Raw genomic sequence first — 16,090 nt, forward strand, 5'->3', positions numbered from 1 at the left:
CACCCCTCTTCCTCCTCTCCCCACGAGTGCGGCTGTTGTCACCTAAGCTCCGGACGGTGAACTCACTTTCTATATTTAGTTTGTTCGTATAGTTTAGTCAAGCAGCTTCTGTACTGTAGCCACAGCGTCCTGCTTTGTAGATCATGCTTCTGCGGATCCGCTACCAGCCTGCTCTGGTTTGGTCCGGTCTGGTTTGGTCCTGCATCGTGCCATCAGCACCACAAAGAATCTGATAAACTTTAAAACCCGTCTCACATGTTGCTCAGTATGGCTGCTGCATGCAATGAAGGGGTTAATACTAGTCACTCAGCATGCGGGAGCCATGGCGGGCAGGCAGGCAGTGCAGAGGCTGACCTCTGACCTCTCAGGAAAGGAATGTGGAAGCTCTTTCATCCAGGACAGAAACTAAAGACACCCGGGCGGTTGGAAAGTGGCAGTTCAATTCTGCTTTCAGCGTTTTTGATTAGGGGAAGTAAGCAGAGGTTCAGTGTGAATGTGCTGCCGAGTGTTTGTCAATCTGCCATTTTGGAATGAAGTTCTATGCTGCAGCAGTGAGTTTGTTACTTTGTGATCACCGCAGTGACGGTGAAGTATGATTAGTGGTTAGAAATGGCTGCAATTGTTACTGTTTGTTGCTGGTTATGAGGCAGTGTGCTTTGACTGATACAGCTGCAACTAATCATTATCTTTTACCAATTAATCTGTCCGTTTTTATCTTGATAAAGTGATGAATTATTTACCCTGTTAAACATCCAGGGTAACAGACATTCCCAAGGACAGTCAGTTTTAAGAAGACAAAGAGAGACATCTTCACTTTGCACAGGTTTTACTCCGCAAATGTTTTTGTCTTTTTTGCTCAGAAAATTCAGTTCAGTTATTGCTCAGTATTTTTCTGTTGATTGACTAATTATTTCAACTCCATTCCATAATCAGAATTAGTTGTTTGAGAGCGTGTTAAGAGTATTAACTTGTGTGTATTCCATTTGTGAATTTATTTATTTTACTTATTTTTTATTTTAGTACCCACGAAAGAAAAATAGACCTGTAGAATTAGATTAGAATGAGGTAGCATCACTGACCCAGTCTGAATCTAACTCCATGTTATAGTTCTTTTGTCTTTTCTGTGAATTAGAAATGAAACCTTTCAGTGAGGATGCTCTTATTGTCTGAGGTGGAGCATTGAATAAGTGGAAGGCTGTAATCTAATAGGCTATGCTGCTACTTTAATGGTGTTTTTGAAGCAATCATGAATGTTGAAAAGACTTGCAGCTGTCTTACTCTCTGTTACAGGACAGATTTATACTTTAACACAGTATATGACCAATAGAAGTCACATGTATTTGTCTCATATCTGATTTAGACGGAAGTTTCTAAGTGTGTGTCCGATCTCTCTCTTCCTCTCTGGTGAGGAGAATTTAAAATTTGAATTTGAGTCATGTCAATATGATTCCTTTTGAATTCTCTGGATGCTGATATTCGCTGAAAGTTGAGAAAATGATGAATCATACAGAGGCGCAAAGATTACATGAACATTCTTAAAGTAGGTAAGATTTTCATGTTTACATTAATATTAAAACTCATTTGAAAGACAAGTAACAGAGCTGACAGCAGCAGTTCAAATAAAACATTGAAACAACGAACAACAGTAGAACTCATTGTTGTAAAGCAGAACCCACATGTTCTGAATCTTATTTTTCTAACTCTGTTCAACACCATATTAATCTTTATTAGCCAACATCTTTCATCATGAGGGGATATAACGCTCCCGTTTATTATGTGTGTGTCTGGGATAAAAGAAGAAATCATTACATGTAAAATATGATAGAAATTAGTTATTATTTCCATTTAATTATTCTTTGTTTGTCGTGTGTAGACGAGTGTTTGAACATGTGCGTCTGGACCTCTTACTGTATATCACAGTTGATAGTAGCTGCAGTCGGCTGGTGATGGATTTACTGTACAAACACAACAGTAGGGGAGGTGTGGGCGAACAGATGGGTTTTCTACATGTGGAGCAGGAACACATGAGAGAAACCTCAGCCGGATTGGTTGATTGATACATAATGAGGAACATGCAGTAGCATGTGAAGTGCTGCAGAGAGACATGTGAGGAGGACGCTGGTGAAGTTGCTGATGCTGAAGTTTACTAGAAATTAATCTAAAAAGTAATTTCACCAAACCAAAGTCATTAACTAACATTTAGCAGGACTAGTTCAGCTGTGTCTTCATCATGACTGATGATTATGATTTAGCTACTGCCTCGTTTAATTATGTTGGATAACAAACTGGCACCCAACACAGAACCTATGCCTAATTAAGATTGTTATTTCCTCTCACAAACTCTTTTAAGGACAGAATAATCTCTGATACATGCTGTGACTGTGACTTTCATTCATCTGTTTACAGCCTAATTTCATTACACAGTCCTTTATCCCCATTTGTAGTTCTATCTCATATTTTTATATATAAAACATTTATTTATATCTCTACTGTTACTTTCTATTTTTTTATATAGTTTTCTATTTGTACAGATGTTAGCACAGGTTAACTTTCCAACACAGTTATATATTTATTTTCTATGCAAATGTCTAATTCCTCTGCACATTTTCAATTTCTTTATACATATTTAAATTCTATGGAAATGTTTAATTTGTCTGTTTTTTAGATTTAGATTTAAATGTAACATTTAGATTTAGATTTAAATGTAACATTTAGATTTAGATTTAAATTTAACATTTAGATTTAACATTTAGATCTAACATTTAGATTTGGATTTAACATTTAACATTCAGGTGTAACATTTAACATTTGGATTTAAATATCTTTAAGTTCAGAAATATTGTTGTAAATGTGCAAAAAAAGTGACACACACCAGTTTTTTAAACATTGTTTAAAGCTAAATGAGACAAAATGTTATTTTCAGCGTGAGCCACTTTACAAACAGCACCTTATACTTGAGGTGGTCAAATTGAATGATCATGTACACTGAGTTAAGATAATATTTAATGTATTGTCCAATTTGATGTATATATGGTGGGAATCAGTGTGGATGTGTCGGGCAACTGACACATTTGAATTGAAAACTTGAGTTGAATTGAGTTTGCATAATAGCTAGCATAATAATAATAATAATAATAAAAGTATAATATAAGTTAGCATAACAATATTGCAGATGTTAGTATGCGTCATTTGGCCTTTTTCAGGCCTGAGGTCATCCATGTGTGAAGTTACAGCTTCAAATGGTCCCTCGTAGTGTGTCCTTTTGTTTTCAAGCTCTATCTGGATTATTTCTATAAGTTCACCGTGTGGATTCTCTTCATTGTACTGTATCTGCCGACCTGTGTGCGCGCCTTTGTGAGTTCGTTTGAGCATGCTGGCTTTGGGGGGTGGCGGCGGCGGGGGTGGGGTGTACATGATGTTGCATTCGGCGTGACCAGAACTCTGTGTGTTGTATGTGCTGTTGTGTGCGGAGGAGAGAGGCAGGCCGACACGGCATGGTTCAGGCCAGGAATGTGCGACGTGGGTAGGCTGTACAATAGAGCCGGGCTCCCTGAGGGTGGTCAGTGGGACGGGTGTCACCCCCCTGCACCCTCCCTGCTGGGTGATGACCACCACACAACACTACAGCTGTCAGGTTCTCTTAACCACTGCTGTAAACACACATACATCGTAGGAACAAACACATGTGAGCGCACAGGCATGCTAAAGTGACAGCGTAGTGTTGTGCAGTGTAAAAGAAAGGACATGAACACAGCTCTCATGTTCATGTTTTAACCACATGTACCAACCTGTGGATACATGTTAGTGCTTTTTCTTCATAAACATGTGAATATAACTGTCTGCAAAAAACATTTAAAGCTGCCTCTCTTAACTCATTGACCTCTCACACAGAAAGGATGCCACTACATTTGGAGTTGTGTGTGCGTTTGTGCAGACCTCACGCATGTGTGTGTGTGTGTGTGTGTGTGAGCATATGCATTCTGTCACTTATGCCCACATGTGTTTACAACACTTATGCACTCTTAGTTCACGTGACTGACGGCCAACATTGCGATCATTGGCGTGTCCGTTCAACCTTGGACTTAGCTGGTGTGTTAGCCAGCGGGGGTCACAGAGGTCGCTGAGGGTAAATAAGGGAATGTAGAGATGAGAGAGAGACAGACAGGCAGACAGAGAGTTCAGAGATCACTTGGGAACACGAGTTAGTTTGTGGCTTATTTTTAACAAACAACTCATCAGCTGTTTTTTTTTTTTCATGTCAAACTTTTTGTTGAGTTTGTTGGAGTGTGTGGCTTAAACACACACTCTACCCTGGGGGGGTTGTGTCGCTGTGTTTTTCCAAGGATTACAGGAGCCTTATCCAGTTTCATAACAAGTACATACATGTACACACATTAACACACACACACAAAGCTGTCTTTGTGCACTGTGCTGTCATCTGAAGACACACATGATGGGGCATGAGTCCACGCGATCACATTCAGTCTTCACATATGGTTTCAAATAAAGGTGTTGTGGTGTGACTGGGATTGAGAATCGTCATTCACAAAACACTTTTTTCGCTAATCCTCTGCACTTGTGCCATGTCAGTCATTCGGCTCCCCCTAGTGAGTGCAGAGGACACTTGCTTTAAAATGCAATTTGCAAATGACATACTGTGTTTCAAGACAAGCCTGTTGAATTATAGGCTGATGTGGTTTCATTTAAACGGGCCTGGATTCTGAGGGTTTGACTTGTTCCACATTGTGCATTTTGTTACAATTCTTTGACATCAAACGACTCAGGAGTCACAGCTTACCTTTGTGTTTGTCACGTTTGCTCTCTCCTTGCAGAACAGTAAAAATGCAAAGCAGTGTTTCCCACTCACCGCCAACCATAGCTGTTGGGACTGGGTGAGGAGGAGAAGACCAGAGATTGAAGGAGAGGAGCGACTGAAGCAGAGAGTGAGAGAAGGAAGGCGCAGAGACGAAAGAAAAGGATTTTAACAGGTAAAAAGTTACTTCATGAGAAGAAGGTGTTCAGTGCTGCTACAAACTTGTAAACAGTATTCTCTTCAAAGCATGCTCCTTCTATGTCACCACAGATTTTGGCTCACTTTGATGCTTCCATTGGATCATTGGTCCTCCTTGTAAGCTTCTTTTTCAACAAAACCCCCCCCTCACAACTTCCCACGTTGAGCCTGCAAGGCAGGGGAGCCACAAGTGAATTTTCATGGCAGCGGCACTCTAGGGCTGCCATGGCAGCTGCTGCCGCCGATGCCTCACACCGTAATACCGCACTGACGCCGGAGGAAGAGGGACGACGGACTGCCGCCAAGCTGTTTGGTAGCGCCGCCCCACTGCCACGGACAGAGAGAGAGAGAGAGCGAGAGAGGGGGAGAGAGAGAGAGAGGGAGAGGGGAGAAGAAGGAGAAGAGGTCGGGAGAGTGAGTGGGAACGAGTGTTTGGTGTGCGGGGCTCTGTTCGCTTCACAGGAGAAGCTCCGGCTCCACGCCTTGTGTCACACAGGAGAGAAACCCTTCCACTGCTCACAGCCACACTGTCTCAAGGCCTTCAGCTCAAAATACAAACTGTTCAGGTACTGCACATTATCACTCAACTCAGCCTTTCGAATATAATAGGATGCATGGCTTCTTTAGCTTTCTCACATCCCCAGTGAGCCACTTGAGAAAGAATATCATTTCTACTTTTACTCACTATGTGGGAACCAGAAGAAGCAGTAACTGTGAATCAAGCGCCTGCGTTAGATTCCAACCTGCGGCCTCTCTCATCTTCAGCTGCAATCTCAAATAAAGATAGAAAGCCCCCTAAAAATAATAATAAAGAAAAACAATGGATACATGTATGTGAAATACGTTCCTCGCTGGTGGCGACCAAAAACAGAGATAAAAGGAGAATGATTAGACTTCTGCTGTGAATATGTGAGTGTGAATGTGTGGATACACTTTTCACATTTCAATGGTGTGTTTACAGCTCGGTTGCTGTAAGTGACCAAATTAATAATCATTACAGGTTTAAATGAATTTGATACTTTGATGAAAGTATCAAATTCTTCGACACACTAAGATTTTTGGAATCCAGTGAGTCACAGGATTCAGGTTCCAAAACCAGGTCCTGGCTACAAACCACTGTGACTCATTTATGCATACATGGACATGGGTTTGACTGAAAGGAATTCATGGCTCACTTTAGCATGCACATGACTGTATAACTGACATGACAAAAGGACAAGGAATGTGTAGGTTCTCCTAAAAACCAACCTTTTTCTTGTGTTCCTTTGCAGGCATATGGCCACACACTCTCCACAGAAGACCCATCAGTGCTCGTTCTGTGAGAAAATGTTCCACCGCAAAGACCACCTGAAGAACCACCTGCAGACCCATGACCCCAACAAGGAGGCCTTCAAGTGTGAAGATTGTGGGAAGCACTACAACACCAAGCTGGGATATAAGCGCCATGTAGCCATGCACTCTGCAACGGCAGGGGATCTCACCTGTAAAGTGTGCATGCAGACCTACGAGAGCACACCTGTGCTCTTGGAGCACCTCAAGAGCCACTCTGGGAAGTCTTCGGGTGGCACCAAGGAGAAAAAACACCCATGTGACCACTGTGACCGTCGTTTCTACACACGAAAGGATGTGAGACGGCACATGGTGGTCCACACAGGCCGAAAGGACTTCCTGTGCCAGTACTGTGCCCAACGCTTCGGCAGGAAGGACCATCTGACACGTCATGTGAAGAAGAGCCACTCACAGGAGCTGCTTAAGATCAAGACGGAGCCTCCTGATATGTTAGGTCTTTTAGCTTCCGGGTCACCACCCTGCTCTGTGAAGGAGGAGCTCAGCCCCATGATGTGCGGTATGGGTCCCAACAAAGACCCCATGATGGGAAAACCATTTCCCAGTGGGGCCCCTTTTCCAATGGGCATGTACAACCCCCACCATCTCCAGGCCATGTCCAATTCTGGGGTGGGTCACCCACACCCTTCCCTGATGCCCAGTTCCTTGTCTGCAGCTATGGGCATGGGCTGTCACATGGAATCCCCTGGACCTCTTCACCCACACTCCCATCACCACCACCACCATCACCACCATCACCACCACCACCATTCCCCTCCGCTGCCCTCACACCACCAACCTCCGGCTCCCCAGCAGCAGCACCAGCCCCAGCCAGCCTCCAAATACCAGCTGGGATCTACCTCATACCTGCTGGACAAGCCCTTGAAAGTGGAGATGGAGAGTTTCCTCATGGATCTGCAAAGTGGCTCGCCAGGCCCGGTTCCCTCTGCAGAGCCCCACGCTGCTGCCTCGCCCCCCAAGGATGGACTGGAGCCCACCACGGGCCTGGCGGATGAGCTTTGCGGAGATCACCTCCTGTCCAAGAGCCCTGCGGTGATCGCTGAGTCTCTGTGTGCTGCTAACATGGACTTCTCCCACCTGCTGGGGTTCCTGCCCCTCAACCTGCCTCCCTACAGTGCCCCCATGAGCACGGGAGGGCTGGTGATGGGTTACACCTCATCTGCGACCTCCTCCTCTTCTTCCATCTCCTCTTCCTCATCTCTGCACGCTGCCGAGCCCCATGCTGCAGCAGTCGCTGCGGCAGCAGCTGCCGTCGCCACAGCACCTCTTACCTCTTTGCAACCGCAACCTCAGGAGCAGCAGAGCTCCAGCGGGGGTCTGGGCCTTGGTCCCCTGCACCCCCTCCCATCAGTGTTCAGCTCCAGCCTTAGTACCACCACACTGCCTCGCTTCCACCAGGCCTTCCAGTGAGAGAGCCAGCCCTCGGCCCAGCCCTGCCCTGCCAAGATGGCCTCCACACCAGCCTCAGCTCCGTTCAGCTCTGCTTGGATATTTCAGGCTGTGGTTCTTTACAGGGCGTGATCAAAAAGTTGGAGGATTAGAATAAATAAATACACATATGAACGCTTAGAAGCCTTAAATGAAAGCACACAAAAGCTTTTGATTGAGCCTTAAAAGGATGTTAAACCCCTTTGAGCAAAAAGGAAAGGTGAAAAGAAAAGTTGAAGCAGCTTTTTATTTGGGCTTTTTTTTCTCCTATCCTATAGTTATAACAACGTATTAACCCATATTTTTTTTTATTTCCAGTTACTTCCCCTTTTATCCCCCCTTCCATCCCCTATTTAGTAGTATAGAGGGCAGGATCAGTAGGCTAAAAGGCGTGGTACTGCATACTTTCTAAAGTAATAATATTATCAAAGATAATTTTTAGTGAAGATTATCTGTCTTGTTGTGACCCAGAAAAAAAATAGTTTGAAGTGGATATTTTGTTTTACTATTTTTCTTTTCCAAATCTAAGAACATGGTAGAATGTGTCTCATCTTGAGTTTCGAAAACCACCTAATAACCTAAAACTGTCAGGATCAGTATGACAAGGAGAGAGATCAGTGAAGGAATGAAGAAATGTAGACCTTGAGTTGACGATTGAACCCTGAACTCTAAAATGTAGATGGCCAGGCCAGAGCCACAAAAGCGACCCCTGCCTCTAAAAAAAAAAGTGTTCTTCAGACGAGACAAACAATTTGACGGATGCCCCTTATTATTTTCTTCTTCTTAACTGTAAATGGTATGCTCCGGGAGTCAGGTCAGTTTGAATGAACAGACTCTTTATCATAAGGGCTGATAAGAGAACTGTTAGCTGCCAAACACAAAGGCCGCTCACACACACGGCCACACATTTGATGGAGAAAAGAAAGAAATGTGAAAGTGCGTGAGTTGGTTGAAAATGATTTTTTTTTTTTTTACTGTTCCTCAAGAGAAGCACTTTTTTTTTTTTTTTTTTTTTAGCAGAAGGCACTTCACCTCTCCTTGGGAAGCCTTTTGTCAAAGACTTTCTCCTCTCTCTCTCTCTCTCTCCTTCCTTCTAACAGTTATCTTGAAAAGCTCCCGTGATAACGATAACTGCAGCTGTCAAACATACCTTCATTCTTGGAACAAAATACCGACACATCTTCTAGGCAGTCTTTGAAAAAGATGCATCATCATGGTAATGATGAACCCTGACATATGTGAATGGCAAAAAAAAAACAAAAAAAAAACAAAAGGATTACAGTGACAGATGAGGAAAAAATGTGTTAAAGAATGTTATTGCAGTGTACGAAATATCTCAAAAATGAATATTATTATTGCTTTTATCTCAGTAAGGTGTATTTTAGGTAGACGTATTAAAACTAAGTGATGATGTTTTTGATGTCTGGCAGGTTTACATTTGTGTATATCTTGCATTGTTGATCAAACAAATGGATGAAGTATTAGCTTTTTCCCTTAAGCTTTCTGTCATATCCAATCTTTACCTTTACATGTACTTGAGTTAGTATAGTGGAATCAGAACTGTGGATGGGAAATATCTATAAAAGGCTGTTAGTGGCTTAATAATCAGTTAGGATTTGAATAGATAAATTGTGATGCTGAAATGGATGGCCTATGAATCTATGACTATAGGTCTTTATCCAGTGAAATATGTAACCCCCTGAGCTGTGATGAGATCCCAGCAGATTTCACTCCGAGCTCAGCGCTCCTGGAAGTCTTGGAGTCGAAACCTTTCACCACCAGCCTATAAAAACCTGAGCCCAAAGTTAACCTAAGCCTCAAAAGTAAAATAGGTGCTCTTTATCTAGTGTTCTGTCTGTGGCATGACCAACACAACTGGCATATCCATAACTATCCATAACTTTGTGTGTGTAAATGTTGTTCCAGTCATAGACCGGCGATCCCCAACCGCCATTAAACGTTGAGTGAAAACGAACAAACAAACAAACAAAAAAAAAAAGAAGAAAAAAATCCAGGAAAGACAAAAACATAGCACATAAAAAATAAAATAAAATAAAATACATATTGCTGCTTTTAGCTACAGTTGTCGACGGATTACAACTGTAGACCACTAGAACATTTCTTTTTTTTTTTTTTTTATTTTTTTTTTTTTTTTTTTTTTGCAAGATGGACAGTGAGCTGAAAACATGCACAAACCGAACCGACATAGTGTTCATCATCCCTGGGCCCCATCCCCTCTGTACTCCTCCTCCTCCTCCTCCTCCTCCTCCTCCTCCTCTCTCAGCTGCTTTGTAGAGTCAAAGGAAAAGGGTCTGAAAATACAGCGATATCCAGAAGAATGCAGTCACCCAATTCCCGTGCTTTGACATTCAAAGCACGGGGGACAAATGACTGACTGCCCTTGGGGTATTGCTCATAGTCATATATTTGTTTTGTTTGTTGTCATATGATATATTATTTTCTGTTTGTATAAAACAGGACCTCGAAAAAACAACACAACACATCACCTCATTTTTATTTGTTTTTTTTTTTCTTTTCTTACCAAAACCTGGGGAGAAGAAACTACATTTTTGCACAATTGCTTGTTACAAAATGCTACGAGTGTTACCTGATTTCTGATACTGTAGGATATGAAACCACGGCGACGAGCAGCTGATCATGCCTCTGTGGTAGACAGTTGAATATTCCCCTTATAAAGTAGGAGCAGCTGAAAACTTAGAAGCACTGATGCAGAAGAAGCCTCTCTACAGTCTGACTGTTTGATCAGCCCAAATCTTAGATTTTATAATCAAGTCATTTGAAATTTATCTGTCACTTATTAGTCCCCCCCCCTTAGAAATTCATTGTTTTGATGATGACTCTTCTAAAATGATCACACCTTTTATTGATCCTAAATAAATTAGCTGTCAGCACCTTTCTAAGAATTTTCATGATATATAAAAAAAAAAAAGAGAGACAAGATTCAAATTTGATCTTTATTGAGTTAAAAAAGAAAAGGTCGTTTTTAAAGAAAAACCCTCTTGGCTCAAGCCAAATTTGTAGCAATCAAATTGAGCATTTATATTTTTGTAACATGTGATATTCATTTAGTCCTTTAAAAAAAGAAAAAAGAAAAAAAAAAAGCTTTTGGCATGTATTAAGTTTGTCCTCCCTGGGTTTCTGTGAGCTAATCTGAATTCTAGCACTTTCAACCTTAAAAAAAAAAAAGAGTATTTTTTTTCTTTTAAATTTTCAGCTTATATGTTCATATGTTTTTAATTTTGTATTGATCCTGTATATGTATGTGCCATTAGTTTGATGTGTAGACTTTATCAACCTTTTGTGTATTTCTCTTCTCCAAAAGAATAACAGTATTTTTGATAGACTTTTCACTAATATCCTTCTACATAAGAGCCCCCTGTCCCTTCTCCTTTGAAAGAGTTTTGTTTTCTTGGGTAAGCTTTGCCTTCTCTCGCTCAAATTTATTGCATCAAACTCTACAGCCAAGTGCTTGAATAGAACAGAAACAACATTATCTGTTATTCTGAGGCACTGAGAAACAAGACTGCTGTCAGCCGAGTGTCAAAAGCCACAACCTGACCACAAGCTTCCACTGAAAGGCCGTTGTAACAGAATCATTTTGACGGGCCATATTTAGACCATGTAACTGAAGAAAATTAAGTCAGGAGTGGCACCAAAATATAGCACTTAGAGCATACAGCCATTGTCAGTGAAGTGGATCCCAGCCCAAAGGAAAAGCTTCATGCTGGTATTGACTCATACATATACTCAGTAATACAGTTACTACTGTTTCAAAGTGAATAACGTGACTTTGAAGGTTCAGTGTGTGAGATTTAAGAAGCTCTGTTTACAGAACATGGCAGAAATGGAATATAAAATTCATAAATATGTTTTCATTAGTGTCAAATCACCTGAGAGTAGCAATAATCAAGTTTTTAGAAGAACTTTTTTGGAATGGGTCACCACCATCTTTCTACAGTTTTCCAGGAGAGACAAACCAAACCCTGGCTTTAAATGAGGCCTATTACACTTTTTGTGAGTTTCTCTTCCATGCTTGGAAGGAGAAGGTGAGGTGAGGTGTATTTTAGTTGGCTACAATCTGCAGCTTCACCACTAAATGGCACGAAATGTTACACAGCAGACCTTTAAATGAATGTTACTAAACATGAAAATAGGTGGAAAAGAGTAGAACCTCTTAGATATTTTAAGAGGGAAATGAAAAAGTTGTGGAGGTGTGGTCAGGACGTACTCGTAGCTGTGAAACACTGACAGCAACAGACCTCGTGCCTGTTTTTCAGACGTGTTTCCAGGCTGTTCACTCAGGACTGAGTTAGTCATTCATCACTGAGAGTCTGTTCTGACAAAAATGGACCTCTGTATGGAAGCTCATTTCTACCCCATGAAAATATAGGGAAGATAAAAGTAAAAAAAAAATACTCATGCACTTACAAAGTGTGACTTAGTAAGATGCAAATCAGTCAAAGTAAAGTAAAGTAAAACTCTTTGACTTCAAATAAATTCAAAATTCTGGCTTAAAATGTTGAATTTTTATCATAATTTAGACTCAATCAGTGAAAACTTTCACTATCTCATTATTTTAAAGTAACGAGGTCTTCCACTTCTTCACTATGAACTTCTATTTACTATCTTAACTCTGACTTACTATGTCAGACTATTGAGTTAGTAAGTGAATACAATTCTGACTTATCAACTGATATTTCTTACATAATAAAGTCGCCTATCTTCTCATTTTACCTCACCATTAGCATTTTTAATAGAAGTATTCATAACTCTTTTTTTTTTGGTAGCAATGGGCTTCTGTAGTCTGAGCTGACACACAAAGCTGATACCAAATCAGACTAATAACAACTCTTAAACACTTAAATATAGAAAGATTTAACACGGACCATCCTCTGACCGCTGACAGTGATTGTTGTTCTGTTCCTCGGCTTGGCTGTAGCTCCATTACCTCGACCTGCACCTACTAGGGATGCACTTATCCTCACCTTTTCCTCTTTACTACTAGGTGCAGAACACAAACATTTTAAGGGAATTTGTTCATCAGTTTAAGCTTGAGAAAAACTGATCTGATTTTAATAATGTTCTCTCTTTCTCTCCCTCTCTTTGTTTTTTTTTTGCTTTTAGTAGGAAACCGGGTACTGTCTGAAGCAGGCAACATCCACATGTAGTTTTATATATTTCTAGCTTAATGTAAGTCTTGCATTCCAACCTCTTTGTGTATCTTGTTTAGTGACTTATCCCATTTTATTTTTATCACTTGCTATTACAGCCACCTCTGGAAGAAAAAAAAAAGGTGAAAAAAGGTGAAAGAAAATAGAATATTTGCATTCACTTCACTTACTATTTTATATAGCATGGAGTTTATCAACTACAGGGAGAATTATATAAATGATGTGCTTCGGAGAAAGAAAGAAAACGAGAAGTATTGCTTTTTTTTGTTACATATCTCACATGCAATCAGTTGCTGCAATGTAACAGTGACAGATTTGTATATTGGTTGATCCAAAGAGATGATGAACACAACAACAGAACTATTGACTTATTGTACATTACAGTGTATCTTTGAGTTGTCATGTGTTATGTTGAAATTATTAAAAGACAAACCAGCGGTTTCATACCCTATTTGCTTCTTTTTTTTTATTTCAAGAGTTTCTTCTCTTTCTTTTGTCCACTTCCATTTAAAAAAAATGTTTTTTTAAATTTTAGAAATTATTCTTCCCATCCAGTTGGCACCTGTAGGAACACACATGCACATGCACGGGATCACACATAGTGGCGGATGCCTAATACACACAGACTGGAGCGGTGGTGGGCAGCGATTCGCAGCACCTGGGGAGAATGATAAATAGTATCAAAATAAAAGTATAATTAAACACAATTTACCATTATTCTAATTAAATCATTTATCTCTACCAAAGAGCTGCAACAATGCTGAAGACAAGATAAGCTGAATGTTATTGATCCCACACTAAAAAACTCATTTACAGCAGCTCACAGTACACAAGGTAGACAAGAAAACTACAATAGAAAATAAATAAATAAATGAATGAAATGTAAAAATAAAATGAGAGTTATATACACTACATACACTTTCTAAGTATACAAATATGTACGATGGATCCTTACACAGAAATAATTGTGCAGGTTCTGAATACACACATGGTGTTGGCATTATAACAGGAAATACTGCCACGAAAAAGATTTATGAAGAATACAGCAGGAGGTCATTTTGCGGTGTAAATAAATAGGAAAAAATAACTGCACAGTGTAATATTTAATATCATTTAAACAGTGCTCCCTGAAGTCATGCTGGTGTTGAAGAGTCCCCACAGTCTCATGCAGGAGTTGGTGCCTTTAAATATTTTATTTAATCTCATGAAAAGTAGGAAAAATAAGAGTCTGAAGTTCTAATATTACGTTGTTATAATGTCATGTTCATCATCTTAATTTAGTGAGATGACACTGACAGGAATGTCCTCAAGAGGATCATCAAAGACATTAGAGTTTATCCTGAGGGGAACGTGAATGTCCAACCAAGAATGATTCCTGACTTTAACATAATCCTGGCTATGGCCTTGCTTACACACATCAGTCACGTATGTGAGCCATGACGGTCCACTGTTCCATGACCAACTGAATCTGCATCGCTCCTCCTGGACTGAGGTTTGACAGTTTCAGCAACCTGCAATGAAGTTTCCCAGAGAGTCTGCGAGGTGTAAAAACCCTGATAACTGGAGCCCACCGTCTGGCCCCCCTTTGGGAACCACCACCCTGGTCTGCAATTATTGTCCATGACATCGATGTGACACCAAAGTGGCAAGTCAGCCAAGAGATCAGGATATCTCTTCAAAGTCTGAACGCGGTAGTCAGGTTCAGGAGTTCCTTCCACCACTCAATATTTGCGGACACGGCCAGCAGCTCCGCTCCACTGCAACATAGCCTGAACTGAACGCTTTGGCAGAACCTCTGCCAACCAAAAGTCTTTCTCCATAGCCTCCCTGAACTCTCACACCCCAGCGCCATAAAGTGAATCACCAGACAAAAAAATAGTTTAAAATGGCATCCCAGAATATCTCAGGACTATCTGACTGGTGGCTTTTGCCCCACTGTGTGTCTAACCCTCTTACCGGACCAGGGTCTGGATTATGTCTCAGAGAACTGCACGTGTAAGCCTGCACGCATAACTGAGTGTCAAGACTGCCCCAATTATAGTACTATGGAATAAACCTATAATTACATCAACTGAGCTGACTCTCACACATACACTTACAGGATGCCAACTGTGCCATAACTCAAGAATAGAAAATCTTTTGGTTTTGTAGATTTTTCTTAGCAGGAACCTGGAGAGCTCATAAAAAGCATTTTAGAGGGCCGAGAAACCACAACACAGACTTTGTAGGCTCATAGCCTTCCAGACACGGAACATTTTGGAAACACAGAGGGACAAACCAGGAATTAACACCTTTACAGGGACACGTTTAAAGAGGTATACAGTGGCGATTTAGAATTTGATTTCATTAGACTCAAAAATGATGCAGCACAATGAGGAATGCGACTTTTAGCCACAATACCATCTTTCACTAGACTTACCCTGCCTGATCAATGCCCATATCTTTCCAACTCAACACTAACTAATAAACTCAATCTGTAGGTTACCATACAGTGCAGGTTAGTGTTATCCACCTGCTGCAATCTCATCATGTAGGTTGTATCTTAAAGTAGACAAAGAAGATGAAGAGCTGACATGTACACAGTGAAGGTGGCAACAGCAAATTTTCAAGAAAACAACGCACCGACACTGACGTACTGGTGGAAACCTCACTGATTTTTCCTCTTAATCTCAGCTGAGTGGAGTTTACTACAGTTTTCCTCTAAGATTAATTGAACAGTTTGATTGGCTTCGTCTTTGTGCCCGGCGAACCCACTGTCTGGTTCTAACAATGGAGTTTTAAATGAAATATGCAGGTGATCTGAGGGACTAAGATACAATTAAACATTCCCAGGACACAACAGATTATTTCCAGGACATTCTGTCATTTCCCGGTATTTCTATGCGTAGAAAACTAATTTTCCAGGTCTTCCATGCGGGGCGTTTTGATGCAGGGCCTTCATCAAGGTGTTTTAGAATGTGTAAAATCTTGTCATGAGAGCTAAATACAATGATGGTCAGTATCTAATGGGTTAAGCAGTGATTTGAATTTTCTGTTAAGACATATGGGGGGTGATGCAGGGTCCAGCACATCTTGACGTCAGTGTAGGGACAGTATGAAATGTTAAGACTGT

The 16,090-nt window shown here is 40.9% G+C and overlaps 1 protein-coding gene across 2 annotated transcripts in view; it reads left to right on the forward strand.

Moving 5' to 3' along the window:
- The window catches only part of plagl2 (pleiomorphic adenoma gene-like 2), a 36,046-nt gene extending 22,617 nt beyond the window's left edge, over nt 1–13,429 (forward strand). For both annotated transcript variants that reach the window (XM_019255140.2, XM_010749246.3), the window contains 3 exons: nt 4,833–4,988; nt 5,084–5,577; nt 6,283–13,429. In XM_019255140.2, coding sequence (XP_019110685.1) covers nt 5,237–5,577; nt 6,283–7,768 — 1,827 coding nt within the window. In that variant the 5' untranslated portion in view covers nt 4,833–4,988; nt 5,084–5,236 and the 3' untranslated portion in view covers nt 7,769–13,429. The remainder of the gene's footprint in view (nt 1–4,832; nt 4,989–5,083; nt 5,578–6,282) is intronic.
- The last annotated feature ends 2,661 nt before the right edge of the window (nt 13,430–16,090 follow it).

The sequence above is a fragment of the Larimichthys crocea genome, chromosome XV (assembly GCF_000972845.2).
Source record: "Larimichthys crocea isolate SSNF chromosome XV, L_crocea_2.0, whole genome shotgun sequence".
Classification (NCBI taxonomy): Eukaryota; Metazoa; Chordata; class Actinopteri; family Sciaenidae; genus Larimichthys; species Larimichthys crocea.